The 15,631-nt window shown below is 33.7% G+C and overlaps 2 protein-coding genes across 2 annotated transcripts; both read left to right on the top strand.

Annotated features, from left to right (window-relative positions):
* The first annotated feature begins 385 nt into the window (after window positions 1-385).
* On the top strand, window positions 386-2,191 carry LOC133689105 (homeobox-leucine zipper protein HAT14-like). Its single transcript, XM_062108846.1, has 4 exons — window positions 386-893; window positions 1,011-1,309; window positions 1,460-1,539; window positions 1,645-2,191. The coding sequence occupies exons 1-4, from the start codon at window positions 605-607 to the stop codon at window positions 1,955-1,957; spliced, it is 981 nt and encodes a 326-aa protein (XP_061964830.1). The 5' UTR covers window positions 386-604; the 3' UTR covers window positions 1,958-2,191.
* Window positions 2,192-11,639: 9,448 nt separating this feature from the next.
* LOC133689811 (F-box/kelch-repeat protein At1g30090) lies at window positions 11,640-13,806 on the top strand. Its single transcript, XM_062109868.1, has 2 exons — window positions 11,640-11,803; window positions 12,435-13,806. Exon 2 carries the CDS (start codon window positions 12,475-12,477, stop codon window positions 13,684-13,686), a length of 1,212 nt encoding a protein of 403 aa, XP_061965852.1. The 5' UTR covers window positions 11,640-11,803; window positions 12,435-12,474; the 3' UTR covers window positions 13,687-13,806.
* Window positions 13,807-15,631: the final 1,825 nt, after the last annotated feature.

The raw sequence follows: 15,631 nt of genomic DNA, 5'->3' as shown, positions 1-15,631 counted from the left end.
AATCGAATTATTTAAGCGTGAAATTTTAACACATAAGAACTTGTATCGATTTAGCTTCAATAGGATTTACTAACATCAAGATAATCTCTGCCTCACGTTGTTAAAAAAAAAATATATATATAAGTGCACCAAAGAGGAAAACAGGAAAAGAAAAAGAAAAAGAAAGAATTATGTTGCCTTGTACCTACCCCACTACATTTTTTTTTTAAATGCCAATGATTTAGATATTAAATATAATATACTACCAATCATATCTTTGTTTCTCAATAACGTCATAATACAACATATTTCCATTTCGTTTCTCCTTAAAATAATCAAGCATATGCTTAAGCTTGATTGCCATATATATATATATATATATATATATAGAAAATCTCTCTCTCTCTCGTGTGAACCGTTGTGTATTTATATAGATTCACGTGTGTTTGTCAACCTGGATTTGTCGGTCAATCTTTATACCCACAAGGCAAAAGAAATATAAAGGCACAAGGTTTGGAGAGGGAGATCTGTCATTCTGTGTTCGTTTTCCTTTCAGAAGCGCATTTGATTGTTTTTTTTACTTCCTTCTTTGAAAACCGTTGCAACCCCATCTGTGTTCCAAGATATGGAGCTAGCTTTGAGTTTAGGTGATACTTCCAAGCCTTTCAAGTTTCTTGACAAAACTCCAAAGTTGTCAAGCAAAGATCTCGGGTTTTGCATGGGCTTAGGGAGTGGTTTTACTGCATCAACAAGATCGCACGACAAACTAGGTAGCCATGAAAATAATCATCAAGAAGATGAGCGAAGAGTCTCTTCAGATCCGCCACTTCAACTTGTTCTTTTACCTTTCTCTCCTGTTCCTCGCAGGCATCAGCCTCCTTCAAAGAATCGCTTTCCATGGCTGACAGATAACTGTAACGCCACTTTCTTTGAACTATTTTTTTTTTTCAATTCTGTAGCAGTTTTTAGAATTTTGGTTTTGTTTATTTTTCTCATGTGTTGAGTCTCGTGGCTTGGTTTTGAATTTTCAGTGGTGTCTGAACCGGGTTCAACTGAAGGATCAGGGAGAGGGTTTGATGTGAACCGTTTGTCCATGGATGACGCTGATGAAGGAGCGGCGCTTTCGTCGCCAAATAGCGCGGCCTCGTCCTTTCAAATGGATTTTGGGATTAGAAGTGGGAGAGCCAATAAGAGAGATTTAGAGGCCATAGAGGCTTCAAGAGCAAGTGATGATGATGAGAACGGTTTGACAAGGAAGAAACTAAGGCTCTCTAAAGATCAATCAGCTTTTCTTGAAGAGAGTTTCAAAGAACACAGTACCCTTAATCCTGTAAGTTATAACTTGAATAAAATTAAGTGATTTCTTGATTTTATTTCTCACCAAATCCCAAAACTACCAAGTGTTTATTAATTTTATGGAACTTATTTGATTAAAGCTTTTAGTACTCAATGGGGTTTCTCTTTTTTTTAAATCATGCAGAAGCAAAAGCTAGCTTTAGCAAAGCAGTTGAATCTTCGTCCTCGCCAAGTGGAAGTGTGGTTTCAAAACAGAAGGGCAAGGTACTTTTTCTTTACTTGTACTATCTTTTGAGAATTGATTTTTTTAAAAAAAGATTTAGAATGAATTTGGGATTTTGTTTTTGTTTTGAATTGAATGATATACAGGACAAAATTGAAGCAGACAGAGGTAGATTGTGAGTATTTAAAGAGATGCTGCGAGACACTGACAAAAGAGAACAGGAGGTTACAAAAGGAACTGCAAGAATTAAGAGCTTTGAAAACTTCGCAACCCTTCTACATGCAGCTTCCTGCCACCACTCTCACCATGTGCCCTTCTTGTGAGCGCGTGGCCACCACCACAACCACCACCAATCCATCCACTAGCACCACCACCTCTAAAACATTGTCACTGCCTGCTAAACCTAGGTTATTTCCTTCGTCACATGGCCAAGTCCAAGCTCATCAAGCTGCTTCATGACTCACCATGACTAGTAAAAAAAAAAAAACACAAAATGAAAGACAGGAGGAACAGTGATCTCCCTTCCCATTTGTAAATAGCTTTTCTTTGGTGGTTTTGGCTGATAAATTTTGTTGACTGATCATCTGAGATTTGGTTAGGAACTAGACCTCAATTTTGTGAGAAGTTAATTTTACCACCTGATGTATTTAATTGATTTTTGTATTGAATACAGTTTGGAGGTTTATTTATTTATCATTCTCTTGGACCATTTATCTCTACTTGTTTGGTAGTATTCCTATGCTTTATTGCTACATCTCTCTCTCTCCCTCTCTTAAATTCCCTGCCTCTTGCCTGCCATGGGATCAGATAGGTCAGAAACGAGGCTGGATTTTGGGCTCTCCGTTGTCCATTCTTGGCGAAACAAAATAAATTGTATATAAATTAAGAATGTTATTAACAAGCAACAATATGATGAATGAAGGAAGCTCGAAGGTCGTGCTTGCAAATCATTTTTTCATTCGTTGATGACGAGTTTGCTCACTGCAAATGATCGTGTTGGGGTAAGCCATTGCCTTGTTCAAAGAAAGGAAATTGGAGAAGTGCTCTTAATCATTTGTATGATTATCCTCTCCTTTAGCTCCTAAAATTGATTGGAGCGGTCATTTTCCTGGTGTTAAGGTTAGAAAACTCCATGAGCATTACAATTTCTTGAAAGTTCATGGTCTCCTATCGAGTTAAGTCAACAAACTACTCCTACTGGAATTATTTATCGTCTTCAAACTCGTGAAATTGAACCGAAGAATGTCTGACTTAATGTTCAAAGCATGGACCCATTGACCCATGGTACATACTAGCTAGTTGCCTGGGGAGTTCATTTTGCAGTGACCAAAGACTAATAAGCAGTAATGCAGATTTGAGATGTTCTATAATTGATGACCGGTCTTGATCTTCTTTTCCATCGACTTTTGTTGACTTTTCTTTTAAGAGCATCTAAAGTGGTGCTCTGGTATCAAATTACAAGCAGGGAAATGTAATTTTTAAAATTAGAGAAGCAAAATGTTATCTAGGCATCAAATTCCACGAGACGAAGTATAACTTTTTAAACTATAGAGTCAAAATGTTATTCAGGTATCAAACTATAGGAGATGAAGTATAATTTTTTAAACAATGACAACATGTTCCCAAAAAATATAATTTTTTTTTTGCTAAAATTTAATATAGTTTGTACGTTTTGGATTGTTTTAATGTGTTGGTGTCAAAAATAATTTTTAAAAAATAAAAAAAATCATTGGCATGTATTTTGACACAAAAAATTATTTGAAAAGTAACCGTTACCACACTGTCAAGCACCCTCGAAGACGAAGTGTTATTCGTGTATCAAACTAAAGGACTCAAAACATTATTTTTTAAATTATGAATTCAAAGTGTAATTCAGACTGTATTAACATATTCATTTTTTTTAATGGATTGCAAGAGTAAAATGATGATTTTGTCCCTTAATTAAATAACATTTGGCTTAGTAAATGGGGATAATAAAATCTTTTTATTTTTTTATGAATAATAAAAATACAAAAATGCTTTTAGAGCGTGTGTGTGTGTATATATATGTATTCACTTAAAATAGGAAAAGAACTAGAAAAGAATCATAACAAAAAACCAAAGAATAATAAAAAATATTTATTTTTCTAAAAAAAACTTCTGTATTAGTCTCTTAGGGTTGGAAGGAACTCGTCCTTGAGTTCAATCTTTAGTTAAAAACTGTCATTCATCAAGAATATTTTTTTGTGCACGAGACATCACATTATGGTTCCCCAACATCTTTATGGGTCCAACGTCATTGTAAATTCTTAACACAACACTTTTGTATGACCTACTTCATCGTGGATCCCTAACACAACACCTTTATGTGAGCCTTTTCATTGTGGATCCCACTACCAAGGTTTTGAATGACAACAATTGATGCAGATGAAAACAACACACTAGTTCTCAAACCTTTTTTTTTTTTCGAAGAACAATCTCCTTATCCCCTTCTAGGTAAGCATGTTTTATTCTACAACCTTTTGGAGTCATGATTATTTAGTAACAGACAATAAAGTAAAATAACCACCAAGGATCATTGACTTTTTAGCCATGGTTGTTCCGCAACACATAGTTAAACAAAATAACCACTAAGGATCGTTGTACTTTGATACTAATTGAAGTAGAAAAAAGCGAGAGATAATAGAATTTGTTACAAGTTAAAACCCTTAAAAACCATAAACACCATAAATATGGGGAGACAATTAAAATATTTGATTTTTATTCAATTACGTCTTCATTTATTAAAAGGATATCACAACTGTTATATAGAAAAAAAATAAAAAGCCCTAATAATACCGAATAGAAAGAGATAAATTAGGAAAAATATTCCCTTAAAATAGAAAAAAGCTAGAAAAACATCATAATAAAAAAAAATAAAAAAATATTTATTTTTTCTAAAAAACTCCTACAACAAACTTTCTTCTATCAACTTCCCCAAGTTTTTCTTTGGCTATCTTATGGGTACGTACCTTTTCCTTTCACATTCTTTTCTACTATAAAAATAAAACTAATTTATGTAGGGATTAGTCAAACCCTAGGCTGGATCGAGAACTTTGCAACACCTTTTTCATCAATGGTTAAAACATCTGGTCTTGATTCTGGACCTCAACATTAATAAAGTAATCAAAACATTTAGACAAGAAATTGGCTTTCCAGGGTCGAGGCTAGTTGTGAGTTCCATTTGAATGCATTTGACACTTCGATGTATAAATTAGTAAAATATAGAAGAAGAAAAAATATATAATAAATGAAAAGATAATAGGAAACTGTAAGATAAATTGTATGTTTCTAAGAATTATCGAGTTATTGTTTATACTCTTAGAATTATTGTGTGATTGTTGGTGGTTTTAGGAGTCACTGAATGGTTGTTGGTAATATATATATTTTGATTTACGTGGGGTGTCCGGGCCAGCTTGTGCGCACCACGACTATTCTCCACGGCCCATTGAACATCCTGCAAGTCTAGGGACAGGTTAGGCACCGCGGAGGTGACAGACGTGCACATAGAAGATCGAATCCGGGATGGAAACGGTTGAAGAACATGGTGGTAGCAAATTGCATGTTAGCTGATGTTATGAAAATGGTGGTGATATTTATAGAAATTAGTGTAGAAAAGAATGCCTCCTCATTATAAAGTTTTTGCGCAAAGAAAAAAAATATTGGTATAGAAAGTGTGTGCACGGGGACCTGAAAAAGTGTACCGAGATAATATTTATTTGAACAACTCGGGGCCTGAAATACATGAATTCTAGCTATCCGGCGGCAAAGAACATTGATTTCTAGCTGTTCGGCCATCTTCACGCCTAAACAGCTGGAATGCTGGCGCATGCCATCTTCTTCTTCTTCATTTTTTGTTTTAATTTTTGTGCTCCGTCAACCATAATTCAATTAGGTCTAGTATCGCTTTTGTGTCCATCCTCTATCTCTTTTTCTTAGAGGACTTGTAACGCTGGTGATCTCACAGAGGCTGTCTACTGTTTTTGCAGTTCTATGAAGTTTATCTTCTTCTCCATCTTCTGGCAAAAAAGATCAAAAGGAGAAGGAAGGGGCTGGATTGATTAGGATAGATATTGAAAATCTTCAAGATGAGGTAGCAAACATCGCCCCGTACATTGATAGTGTGAATTGTCTATTGTAGCTACTAAATACCAAGCCTACGTGACCTCGCATCTGAGCACTAAGTTCTTCATATAGAAGTATATTTTGTTTCCCTCATAGTAGTCAAATTTGATTTGAAATTGTTGTTGCATCCCTCTTATGTTAACTCTAATTGAAGAGATATCCGAGTAATGCAAATGGAGACCATTCATTCTTTTTTCATGTGTGCCACTAGCTATAAACTTTAGTGTCAAGAGATTTCTTAGGTTGTTTTTCAACGTATGATGTAGATTATGCTTTTTTGTTCTATTCAAATGATGGAAATTCAATAAAAAAAACTTATCGATTTTGCAATTCAATCATTGTTATCACAGAGCAATATGAGGATGTTGTGTTGCCATCAGACAACAATGAAGATGACAAAGACATACCAGCTTCATGGACTTCTGAAAGCAAGACAAGAAACACGGGAAAATAATTCTCAGGTGTCAGAAATCGGGATGATCTTCTCTTCTGAGGAATAGGCTTATGAATATTACAAAAATTATGCTAATGAAATTGGTTCAACGTAAGAAAAAGAAAGGTACAGCAGTTGACTACCAAAACCATTAGAAAACGGTACCTTTTCTGTTCAAAAGAAGGGTTCGATCAAAGAAGAAATTCTCCAAGATTACGAAGTATAGGAGGAAAGCAACCAGAACAGGATGCAATGCCAAGATCCATTGCATGCTGGAAAATGGGAAATAGGTGATCTCCCAAGTTTCTCTGGAGCACAATCATCTCCTTGAAGATCGAAGGCATGTGATAGTATCACACACCAAAACCTCTGTGTACGAAGTTGAGATGGTTTGCACCGGATATGAAGCTGAGATGGGGAGAAAAAGGTGTACAATCATCCAATATGGGCTGCACTCTTTGTGTACCTGATAAAAGAATAAATAGTTTGCAACCTCAAGCTGCTCAATGCTTATTAAATTATCGAAGGCATTCGCAGTTCCCGGATCTATCCTTCTTCTATGAAGTTCAACTTGATTCTAATGGTCGCATGACAAATTTCTTCTGGAGGGATGGCAGGTCCAAGGTAGACTATGACTGCTTTGGTGATCTTATTTAGGATTGAGGAATATGACATCATTTGTGCTTCTCTTTTGAGACTGATTCATCATCGGTAACAAGTCCTATCTGGATGTGCTTTCTTGCTTGATGAAAACACCGACTCATTTATTTAGCTGTTTGAGTCTTTTATGGAAGTGATGGGCAGGCATCAACCCAAAATAATTATCACTGACAAGAACAAACTGATAGTTAATGCAATAAAGGCAGTGTTGCCAGATGCAGAGGATCATATATATTGGCATTTCGTATATCCGCCAAAATGCCTTAAAACACCTATCCGCATTGTATATGCAACCTGGTTTTGAGAGTCTCTTCTACAAATGCATTTTTTATTGCCGAACAGAGGAGGAATTTGAGTCAAGGTGGGTATCTTTTGTGAAAACCCATGGCTTAGTAGTCTAGACAAGTCAAGAGAAAGATGGGCTTGTGTGCTCGTCAAGAAAAACTTCCATGCAGGACTACAACATGGTGAGGACATCAAAAATATTTTCGAAATTCCGAAGAATCAGAACACGGGTCTATCATAGTTCATCCAAAAATATCTAGAAATGGCGGAGAGATGGCGTTTAGAAGAGCTATATGAAGATTTTTGTTGCAATGAAGCTGCCCAGGTGAAATTCAAAATAGTAGTGCAATAGAAAGACACGCAGCCGATATATACACTTCCCATTGTTCAAAACATTTCAGGAAGAGTTTCCCAAATGTTTATCAGTGACAATAGAAGAAACTGCCAAGAATGAAACAATCACCACAATATTCAAGTTGACAGGAAGGCCATAAGGAGAGCGTTGTGGAATTCAATTGTTTAGATTATAGTGTCGCTTGCAGTTGCAAGAAATACGAGTCTTTTGGCATTTTTTGTGTCCACGCCTTAAGGTACTGAATGCAAGAAATCTCTTTCATATGCCCTTAAATACATATTAAAGAGGTGGATAAAATCTGCAAAATATGGCATGCCATATGAATATGAACAGGAGATGGCTAACAAGACGAAACGACAGAGTGACTTTGCTTATGCACAAAACTTTAAATGTCATTACTGAAACTGTGGCAATTGAAGAGAGCAAGAAGATAGCCGAGGACTATCTGGACAAGACATTGGAATATGTAGAAGATGTTCTAAGAGCAACGAAGGCAGATCATCTCGAAATAATAGACATAAGAAAGGGTATGATTCCATTATGTTCAATTCATTATCACTTTCTTTTGACATCATAGCTTTTCCTTGCACTAAATTTCCACTTCCGCAGGATAAAGCAATAGATTGGAAAACAGCTTGTAATTAGTTTGTTTTGATCATGATATCAAACGTCTTATACATTCGTTTATGAATAAGATTACCATAGCGAAACTTAAGAACTTATATGCAATTGATTACCTATATCTTATGTAAATAAAAAATATAAATCACAATGAAATTGATCAATCATTCAAGCAAATTCAATCAAGAACTTAATATAAAAATCACTCAACTATACAAAAATAAACAAAACACATTAAATGCTGCAACTTTAGAGAAAATTTCATAAACTCAAAGATAATATAACAATTAGTTTATATGGTAGAAAGTTAACCTTAATTTAACTTAGTGAAACTCAAACTTAATAGATAGACCTTTTCATATTAAAAGCTCAAAATAACTAAAATAATAAAATAAAACCTAACACAAATAAATGCATATATACCACAGGCCCTAAAATAAACTAAAAAATAAATAAACAATAACCTAACTAATTAAAACAAGGCCAAAGTTAAATTTTATAATATGCTAGTAGGATCACATCTCAACTTTAAATGAATGATTTTTCCTCGTCTTGATGAATTATAAGATGTACCATATATCACTGGAAAATTATGGATATCTAATTTCCAATGCAACTAGAATCGCATCAGAATTCATTCTTTAGCTCTAGTTATGGCCAAAATAGTAAAGAAAGGTCAAAACTGGAAAATTTGAATCTTCTTATTCCAATCTTTCTTTAATGTTTGGATGCTCTCCTACAAGCCTTTCTTGAACATGAATAAAATTAATCAAGGTTTATTCTTCATTTTTTGATATCTTATAGAACTCCATCTTAGCTCATATATCATAAAGAAGTCCATTAATTGACTACTTAAACCTCTTTACTCTAAATCTTGTGATTGGACCTATTGGAACCTCTAATAAATCTATTAGTGTTGAAGCTATGATTGCATCATAAGGACAAAGCTTTTTCCTAGTGGAAGTGTTAGACAAATCTATGTTTAAGGGAGGACAAACAACATATTACATCCTCAGAAAGTATGTGACAGATGATATATGATAGAGTTGTTTCTTTTAATTACAAACAATATTTGTTTTTGTTTTAGCAATATCAGGACTATTGACAAAGAAATAGATATGTTAATAAGTATATTATCAAGTTTCAAAGGCTAATAGAATGCAACCAACTATAAAAGTTCTAAGAGGACTAAGGACAACAATGAGTATTCTATCCATTAGTGAATTTATTTTACTATTATGCTTTTTTTTCTATTTAATAATTTGTTAATTTTATTACACATAATAATCTATTTTATTCTTTCAAACAACTTAAGAATGGAATAATTTTAGTAGCTAATAGGTAGATAGTCCTCGTGGTAACAAAACACTTACTTCCATTATATTACTTGAAGTAATTAGTATACTTGCAATCCAAATTTTGCATCAAGGCTTTACTAAATCCTAATACAAACTAGACTTCTCCGTTATTTATACTTATATGAGTCCTAAGCTAATTATGACTTCTGATCAAACTCTTATGATTAATCATTTTTTCTTGATCAATTATGACTCCTGATTGTAGTCATTTCTTTAATTCTCATGGTTAATAATGACTCTTCTAACACAATTAATTCCACTATAATTGATGGATTTTAGCCTTATCCTCCTGTTTTGTCTTGAACAATCATGGTTCTTTTATGATTGATATGTGAATGTATATTTTTATTTATGTAAACAATGCTCTTATATTCATTTATTTTTAAAAAGAATGAATATTTTCTCATTATAATTGTACTAAAATTGATTTATTAACCAAATATGATGTGGAAAGTGACACTATTCATCTAAAATGATCTATGATGTTACAAAATATACATGACATGTCAATCGTTTTAGCCAATTAATTCAAATTAAAACAACAAGTTTTAGGTACGATACGTGGGCTTTATAAATTGTACTTGATCCTTTATCTCTTGTATAAAATAAATCTCCATTTCCACTTTTAAATTTAAATACCTTTTCTTTTTAAAAATTACTAAAACAGCAGCCTTAAACTTTATTATGATAAAACCTATGTCCATAACTTGTTATAAAATTTCATAGATTGTTTATCTCATTTTAACTTGTTTATTATTAGTGTTACAAAGAATATATAAAGGGAACACTTTAGTCCATTCTTTAAGAAGGTATCTAATAAAAAGGAAGTTCATCCCTTTACTTTGAATATTAAACAAGAAATACTTCCCCTTCAAAACAACTATGCTACTCAAAATACTTTTAAGAAATTCATTCCATTATAGCCGAGTATTGCTTATGCTGATTACATTAGATAGATGGAAAGACTACAACACCACTTTGAAAAATAATGGAGGCTTCAAAAGATTTTTAACATAATTTAATTATTCAAGGTTAATTAAAAACTCAATAAAGAGCTTTTGATTGCCCTTTCTCTAGTCTAATAGAAGTCTAACAACATCTTTGTATTTAGGTAGGGAATGCAAACCATAACTTAAAATGATTTTCACCATAATAAATGGCCTTTATCTAGCTAGTGAGAAACTTTATGATTTCACATAGATTGATATCAGTCCATTTGAGGATTTAGTATGTTGCCTCCAATACTTATGTTAAATAGGTTTATATTTTTGCTAAAAATAAGTATTAAATAGGTTTATATTTTTCAAGAATTCATCTATTTTACTAAGATTTCTTCTATACTTATATATATTGCCTCCAATTTAAGAGTGTGGGGGCTAGGAGTATATGAAAGGAGTTATTTGCTAGGGTCTTGTACGAGTTAGAGGTAGAACAAGGTTGAGTATTTGGCTTTGGAAAGCGATGACTTGGGTTTTATTCTAACTTTTTTATTGAGGAAAAAGGATAAAGGAGGTTGCTCCAAGTATTTATATTGTGCCTTTGAAATGAAAATGTTGGGCGTGGTGAAAGTTCAAAGCAGTACTTAAAGACTAGCATCTTTTCAATTTTCATCCTCCCATAATTGATATTTCACAATATACAACCAAATTTAAGTTAAACAAAATAAAATCTTTCAATTGGGCCTAAATGAAATTAAGTGAACTCTTTTATTTTCTTTGTTTTTTCAAAGTGATAATTGGCTCTACAAAACTTTCAATTGAAATCACAATCAATTATAAAAGTTAGATATTTAACCAATTAAGTCTTGATTGAATTAATAGAACCTCTTAAATTATATCAATTTGTCAAATCTAGTCCTTGATCCTTCAATTATATCTTTTGAATTATTATCTTATCCAACCAAAGCCTGAAAAAAAAAATTGTTCAGTTAACTCAAAATATTTTAGTTAGATTTTCTTGTCTTGAGATGCTTTTAAAAGATTTTTTGGTTATTTATTAAAAATAACACGGAATCAAAATAGGTTATAACATATAGTGAAATTTTATATATTTGACCCCATTCATAAATAAGTCAAAAAGGTTAAACTAGGTAGAGGTAGTGCCTCTACCTTTGGTTTGTATTCGGCTAGGCAAAAACTTTTAACGGAGGGTTTTGGCAGTAGAGTGGCTCTGCCAAAGTTATAGAATGATTCGAGGTTCAACTAGCTAAAATCTAAAATGTGGGGACCTCTAATGTAATTTACCCGACTTTAGAAGTGTTAAACAAAGTCCATTTGCGCGTGGACTTGTCTGCCTCAAGACTCAAGGATCTTTGCCCACAGAATTTTATATAATCTTTTCTTTGAGAAGAAGAGAAGTCTTACGTTGCAAAGAGCTGAAGCTAAATAAGTTCCGTCAAAAGTCACTATCTTCTTAACAAAAGAGTTACCCAAAGCAATTATTTCTTATTGGTAAGTTCATTTTTGAGTTTTTTAATCTTTGGTTTGTTCTTTTTCTCTGTTTAAGTTGAGATTTCTGCTGTTTTTGGTTTGTATTGTTTGATTATTGTTACAGCTCCCAATTCTAGTTGATTTCTCAGCTGGTTTTTTGTTGGCTATTAGTTTTTGTGTCGTGTTAGGTGTTAGCTTAGTGAATTGAGCTTTTCTTGTTCTGGGGTATTGAATTTTGGTAATTGTCTTTCAAGAGACATGACTTTTAGAGTGCTATTTGGTATCTTAATTGATGGAAGTGGTGATAGGAAAAAAACAGTGGGTTTGGTAGACTTTCTAAAGTAACAAGCTTTGTTGTATATGAGTTTGAATTTGGACTTTTTTCTTGGAGGGTTTAGGGTGTGGTATGTATCATCTTTCATTATTATAACAAGGAATTTGTCAAGGAGGAATTTTTGGTTTACTTTTTAAAATTTCATAAATTGGGGAGTTCCTTTCTATTGTGATACAATTGTAAAGGAATAAGAATCGGAGAAAGAAAAATCCTTGCGCTGTTTATCGTTATTCTGCTGTATGGTTATCAATTTGGTGAGATAGCACAGATAGGGAATCTCGTAGTTCAACAAGGGCCTGATCGGGTGTTATTTGGAAGGGTTTTTTTTTTTTTTTGTATTTTGTCTTCAGACAGAAAGATGCAAAGAGTTCGATTATCGTCTCAACAGGCACCGGTACATAAACTAGGGGACTCCCAGATTACATTATCCCCCAAATTTAGAGTGGGTGTGATCCAATCTTCTTTGTTAAACCCAGAGTTTGAGTCATCTCTGCAATGTGAGCCCCTTATTCCTGGGCTTCCTGATGATATTGCACTCAATTGTCTTCTCCGGGTTCCAGTCCAGAGCCATGCAGCCTGCAAAGCTGTTTGTAAGAGATGGCATTTATTGCTTGGTAATAAGGAGCGGTTCTTCACCCGTAGAAAGGAATTGGGGTTCAAGGATCCTTGGCTCTTTGTCTTTTCTTTCCACAAGTGCACTGGAAAGATCCAGTGGCAGGTTTTAGACCTTATCAACTTTTCTTGGCACACTATCCCAGCAATGCCTTGTAAACACAAGGTCTGCCCTCATGGATTTAGATGTGTTTCAGTAGCTCATGATGGTACACTCTTTGTTTGTGGTGGTATGGTCTCTGATGTTGATTTTCCCCTTGACTTGGTTTTGAAGTATGAGATGCAAAAGAATCGTTGGACTGTGATGAATCGGATGATAACAGCTAGATCATTTTTTGCTAGCGGGGTAATTGAAGGGATGATATATGTAGCAGGAGGCAACAGCTCTGACCTTTTTGAGCTAGACTCAGCGGAGGTTTTGGATCCTGTAAAAGGGAATTGGCGTAGAATTGCAAACATGGGAACAAACATGGCATCTTATGATGCAGCAGTTCTTGATGGGAAACTTCTTGTGACAGAAGGGTGGTTGTGGCCATTCTTTTTCTCTCCCAGGGGTCAAATTTATGATCCAAGGACTGATAAATGGGAGAATATGGCTTTTGGATTGAGAGAAGGTTGGACTGGTTCCAGTGTGGTGGTCTACGGGCGCTTGTTTGTGGTTTCAGACCTTGAACGGATGAAGCTCAAGGTTTATGATGCAGAAAGTGATTCTTGGGAAACAATAGAAGGGCCTCCCTTACCAGAACAAATTTCTAAACCATTTGCTGTCAATGCTTGGGATTGCAAAATCTATGTTGTGGGTAGGAATCTTCATGTTGTTGTGGGTCATATCTCTAGGCTGCAGCAAAAGGGCATTTGTGAGAAGAAATGGGGCTTCAGTGTTAGATGGCATGTGGTGGATCCGCCAGATAGTTTCTGTGACTTGACACCTTCAAGCTCTCAGGTTCTTTTTGCATAGCTTTCCAGCTTTATTTGTATCTTGTCTTGTATTGGACTGAATAAGCTGTAATTATTTAAAATGTACAATGGTAATAATTGGCTGCTGCAGAACCAATCCATCAACTATACTGTTGTTTGATGTTTTTTCTCTTCTAATTCTCGCACTGGGATGTCGTTGTATTTTGTGTAATTGTTGTTATCTTACTGAAAAACAGGTCCATGAGAGCCCGTAAACGTTAGTGATTACCTTGGATATAAGCTCTTGTCTTTTTCCAAGTTCTTTTTCAACTTCTTTAATACCAGTATTTTGGTATTTTCAGTAAACAAAACATATAAATAGCTATTACCATGTTACATTTTGGAGCGTGCTTCAATGATTCTTCTTGAATTCTCCAAACAAGTGCTGTAACGGAAACAACGATTGAATTCTTCTTGAATTCCAGATGCGGCAATGATCAGATCTCTCCAGCTACTGCACAGGATTCCAAAGTGGAGTTCTGTCACATGTATACTTGTAGCAATCAGAAAATGATGCGATACAAAAGGCTCGAGTCTGCAAGGCCGGGATCTTGGGGCCATCTTTTTGACAAAATAGAAGAAGCAGAAGACATCTGTATTCAGCTGCAGCGTAGGAGATAGTACTACTACAACATTTCCACTGCTTTATCTGAAGAGAAGCAAAATTGGATGATCTGAATGTAACTTTATAGCCTATGATTAATCGCACGGAAATTATTTATTCGAGTGTTATAATATATTACATATGCCGAAAAATCTTTACACTTGGGAGTTCATCTAAATTTTTGGGTTAAGCACAAGATGATGCAAAAATCTGTCTGGTTTCGATACAGTCAATGTCATCAAGATGGTATGAGGATGATATGCTCACACCAGACAGCAATGTTGATGAGAATGAGATTTTCAAGAAAGAGAGGGAACTTTTGGAGATGGGAAATGAGATTTTAGAGAGAATGAAACCTTAAAGAGGGATGAGGAATGTTAAGAAGGAAAAATTAGTTTCAGCAGAGAAGCTGCAAAGCGATGGAAGGAGGCAGGGCAGGCGTGGATTTACGAGTTGCTAATGATTTAGTGAGAAAGCAACTGTCATCGCCTGTGCTATGAATTATGTTAATGCGGGTTGCTACTTTATGCTATGAATTCGTTGAAAGAGCAGATAGAAAGAACTGATAGTATTTTTTTTTTAATTGAGATTTTTTTTAATCAAAAAATAAAAATATGTGCACAGTCCATTTTATTTTATTTAGATAGTAAATTCATCACGACAATATATGAAAATCAAATTATTTTCATGATAAAGTAGGGAACAAATTTTTAACATGTAAAATATCTTCTTTTTTTTCTTCATGCAAGGAATCCAGACACCATTTTGTTGAGCAAACAGTTTTTTGCTTTAGTTTTTTGAATTTTTGTCAAAATGTTTTTCGTTAAAACTCTTTTATCTTATTTATATTTTTGTTTTTACAAAAAAATGTCTTTTTATTAATAACATATTTTTTAAATAAAAACTTATCGTGATATGAAAAATAAGTTTTAATTAAAAAAATATATCTTCATAATTTTATATGATTATATGTGGAAAAAAAGGAATAATTCATTTAAGAAAATTCTATAAAAATATATGATAAAAAAATAATATTTTATGCTCATTGAATATTCATGAGAAATGTTTAAATTTGTTTTGGAAATTAAGCTCATATATAATTATTTTTAAAATAATTAATAATACTAACATAAAAAGTTCTAATCTAATTTGAAAAGAATGCTATGTTATTATTAAAATATTATTATAATAATTTTATTGAAATACTTATTATTTTAAAATATCAAAAAATAAAACAAAAATAAAATAAAAAGACAGAGAGTTAAGCCCAAGAGTGTATGGATTTGAAAGGATGGATTAGATATGTTTGGGTTGGAAGGTCAAGCTCGTATTCATGACCTTT

This window comes from Populus nigra, chromosome 3 (assembly GCF_951802175.1).
Source record: "Populus nigra chromosome 3, ddPopNigr1.1, whole genome shotgun sequence".
Taxonomy (NCBI): Eukaryota; Viridiplantae; Streptophyta; class Magnoliopsida; order Malpighiales; family Salicaceae; genus Populus; species Populus nigra.
The sequence above is the reverse complement of the archived record's forward strand: the minus strand, read 5'-3'. Positions and strand labels throughout refer to the sequence as shown.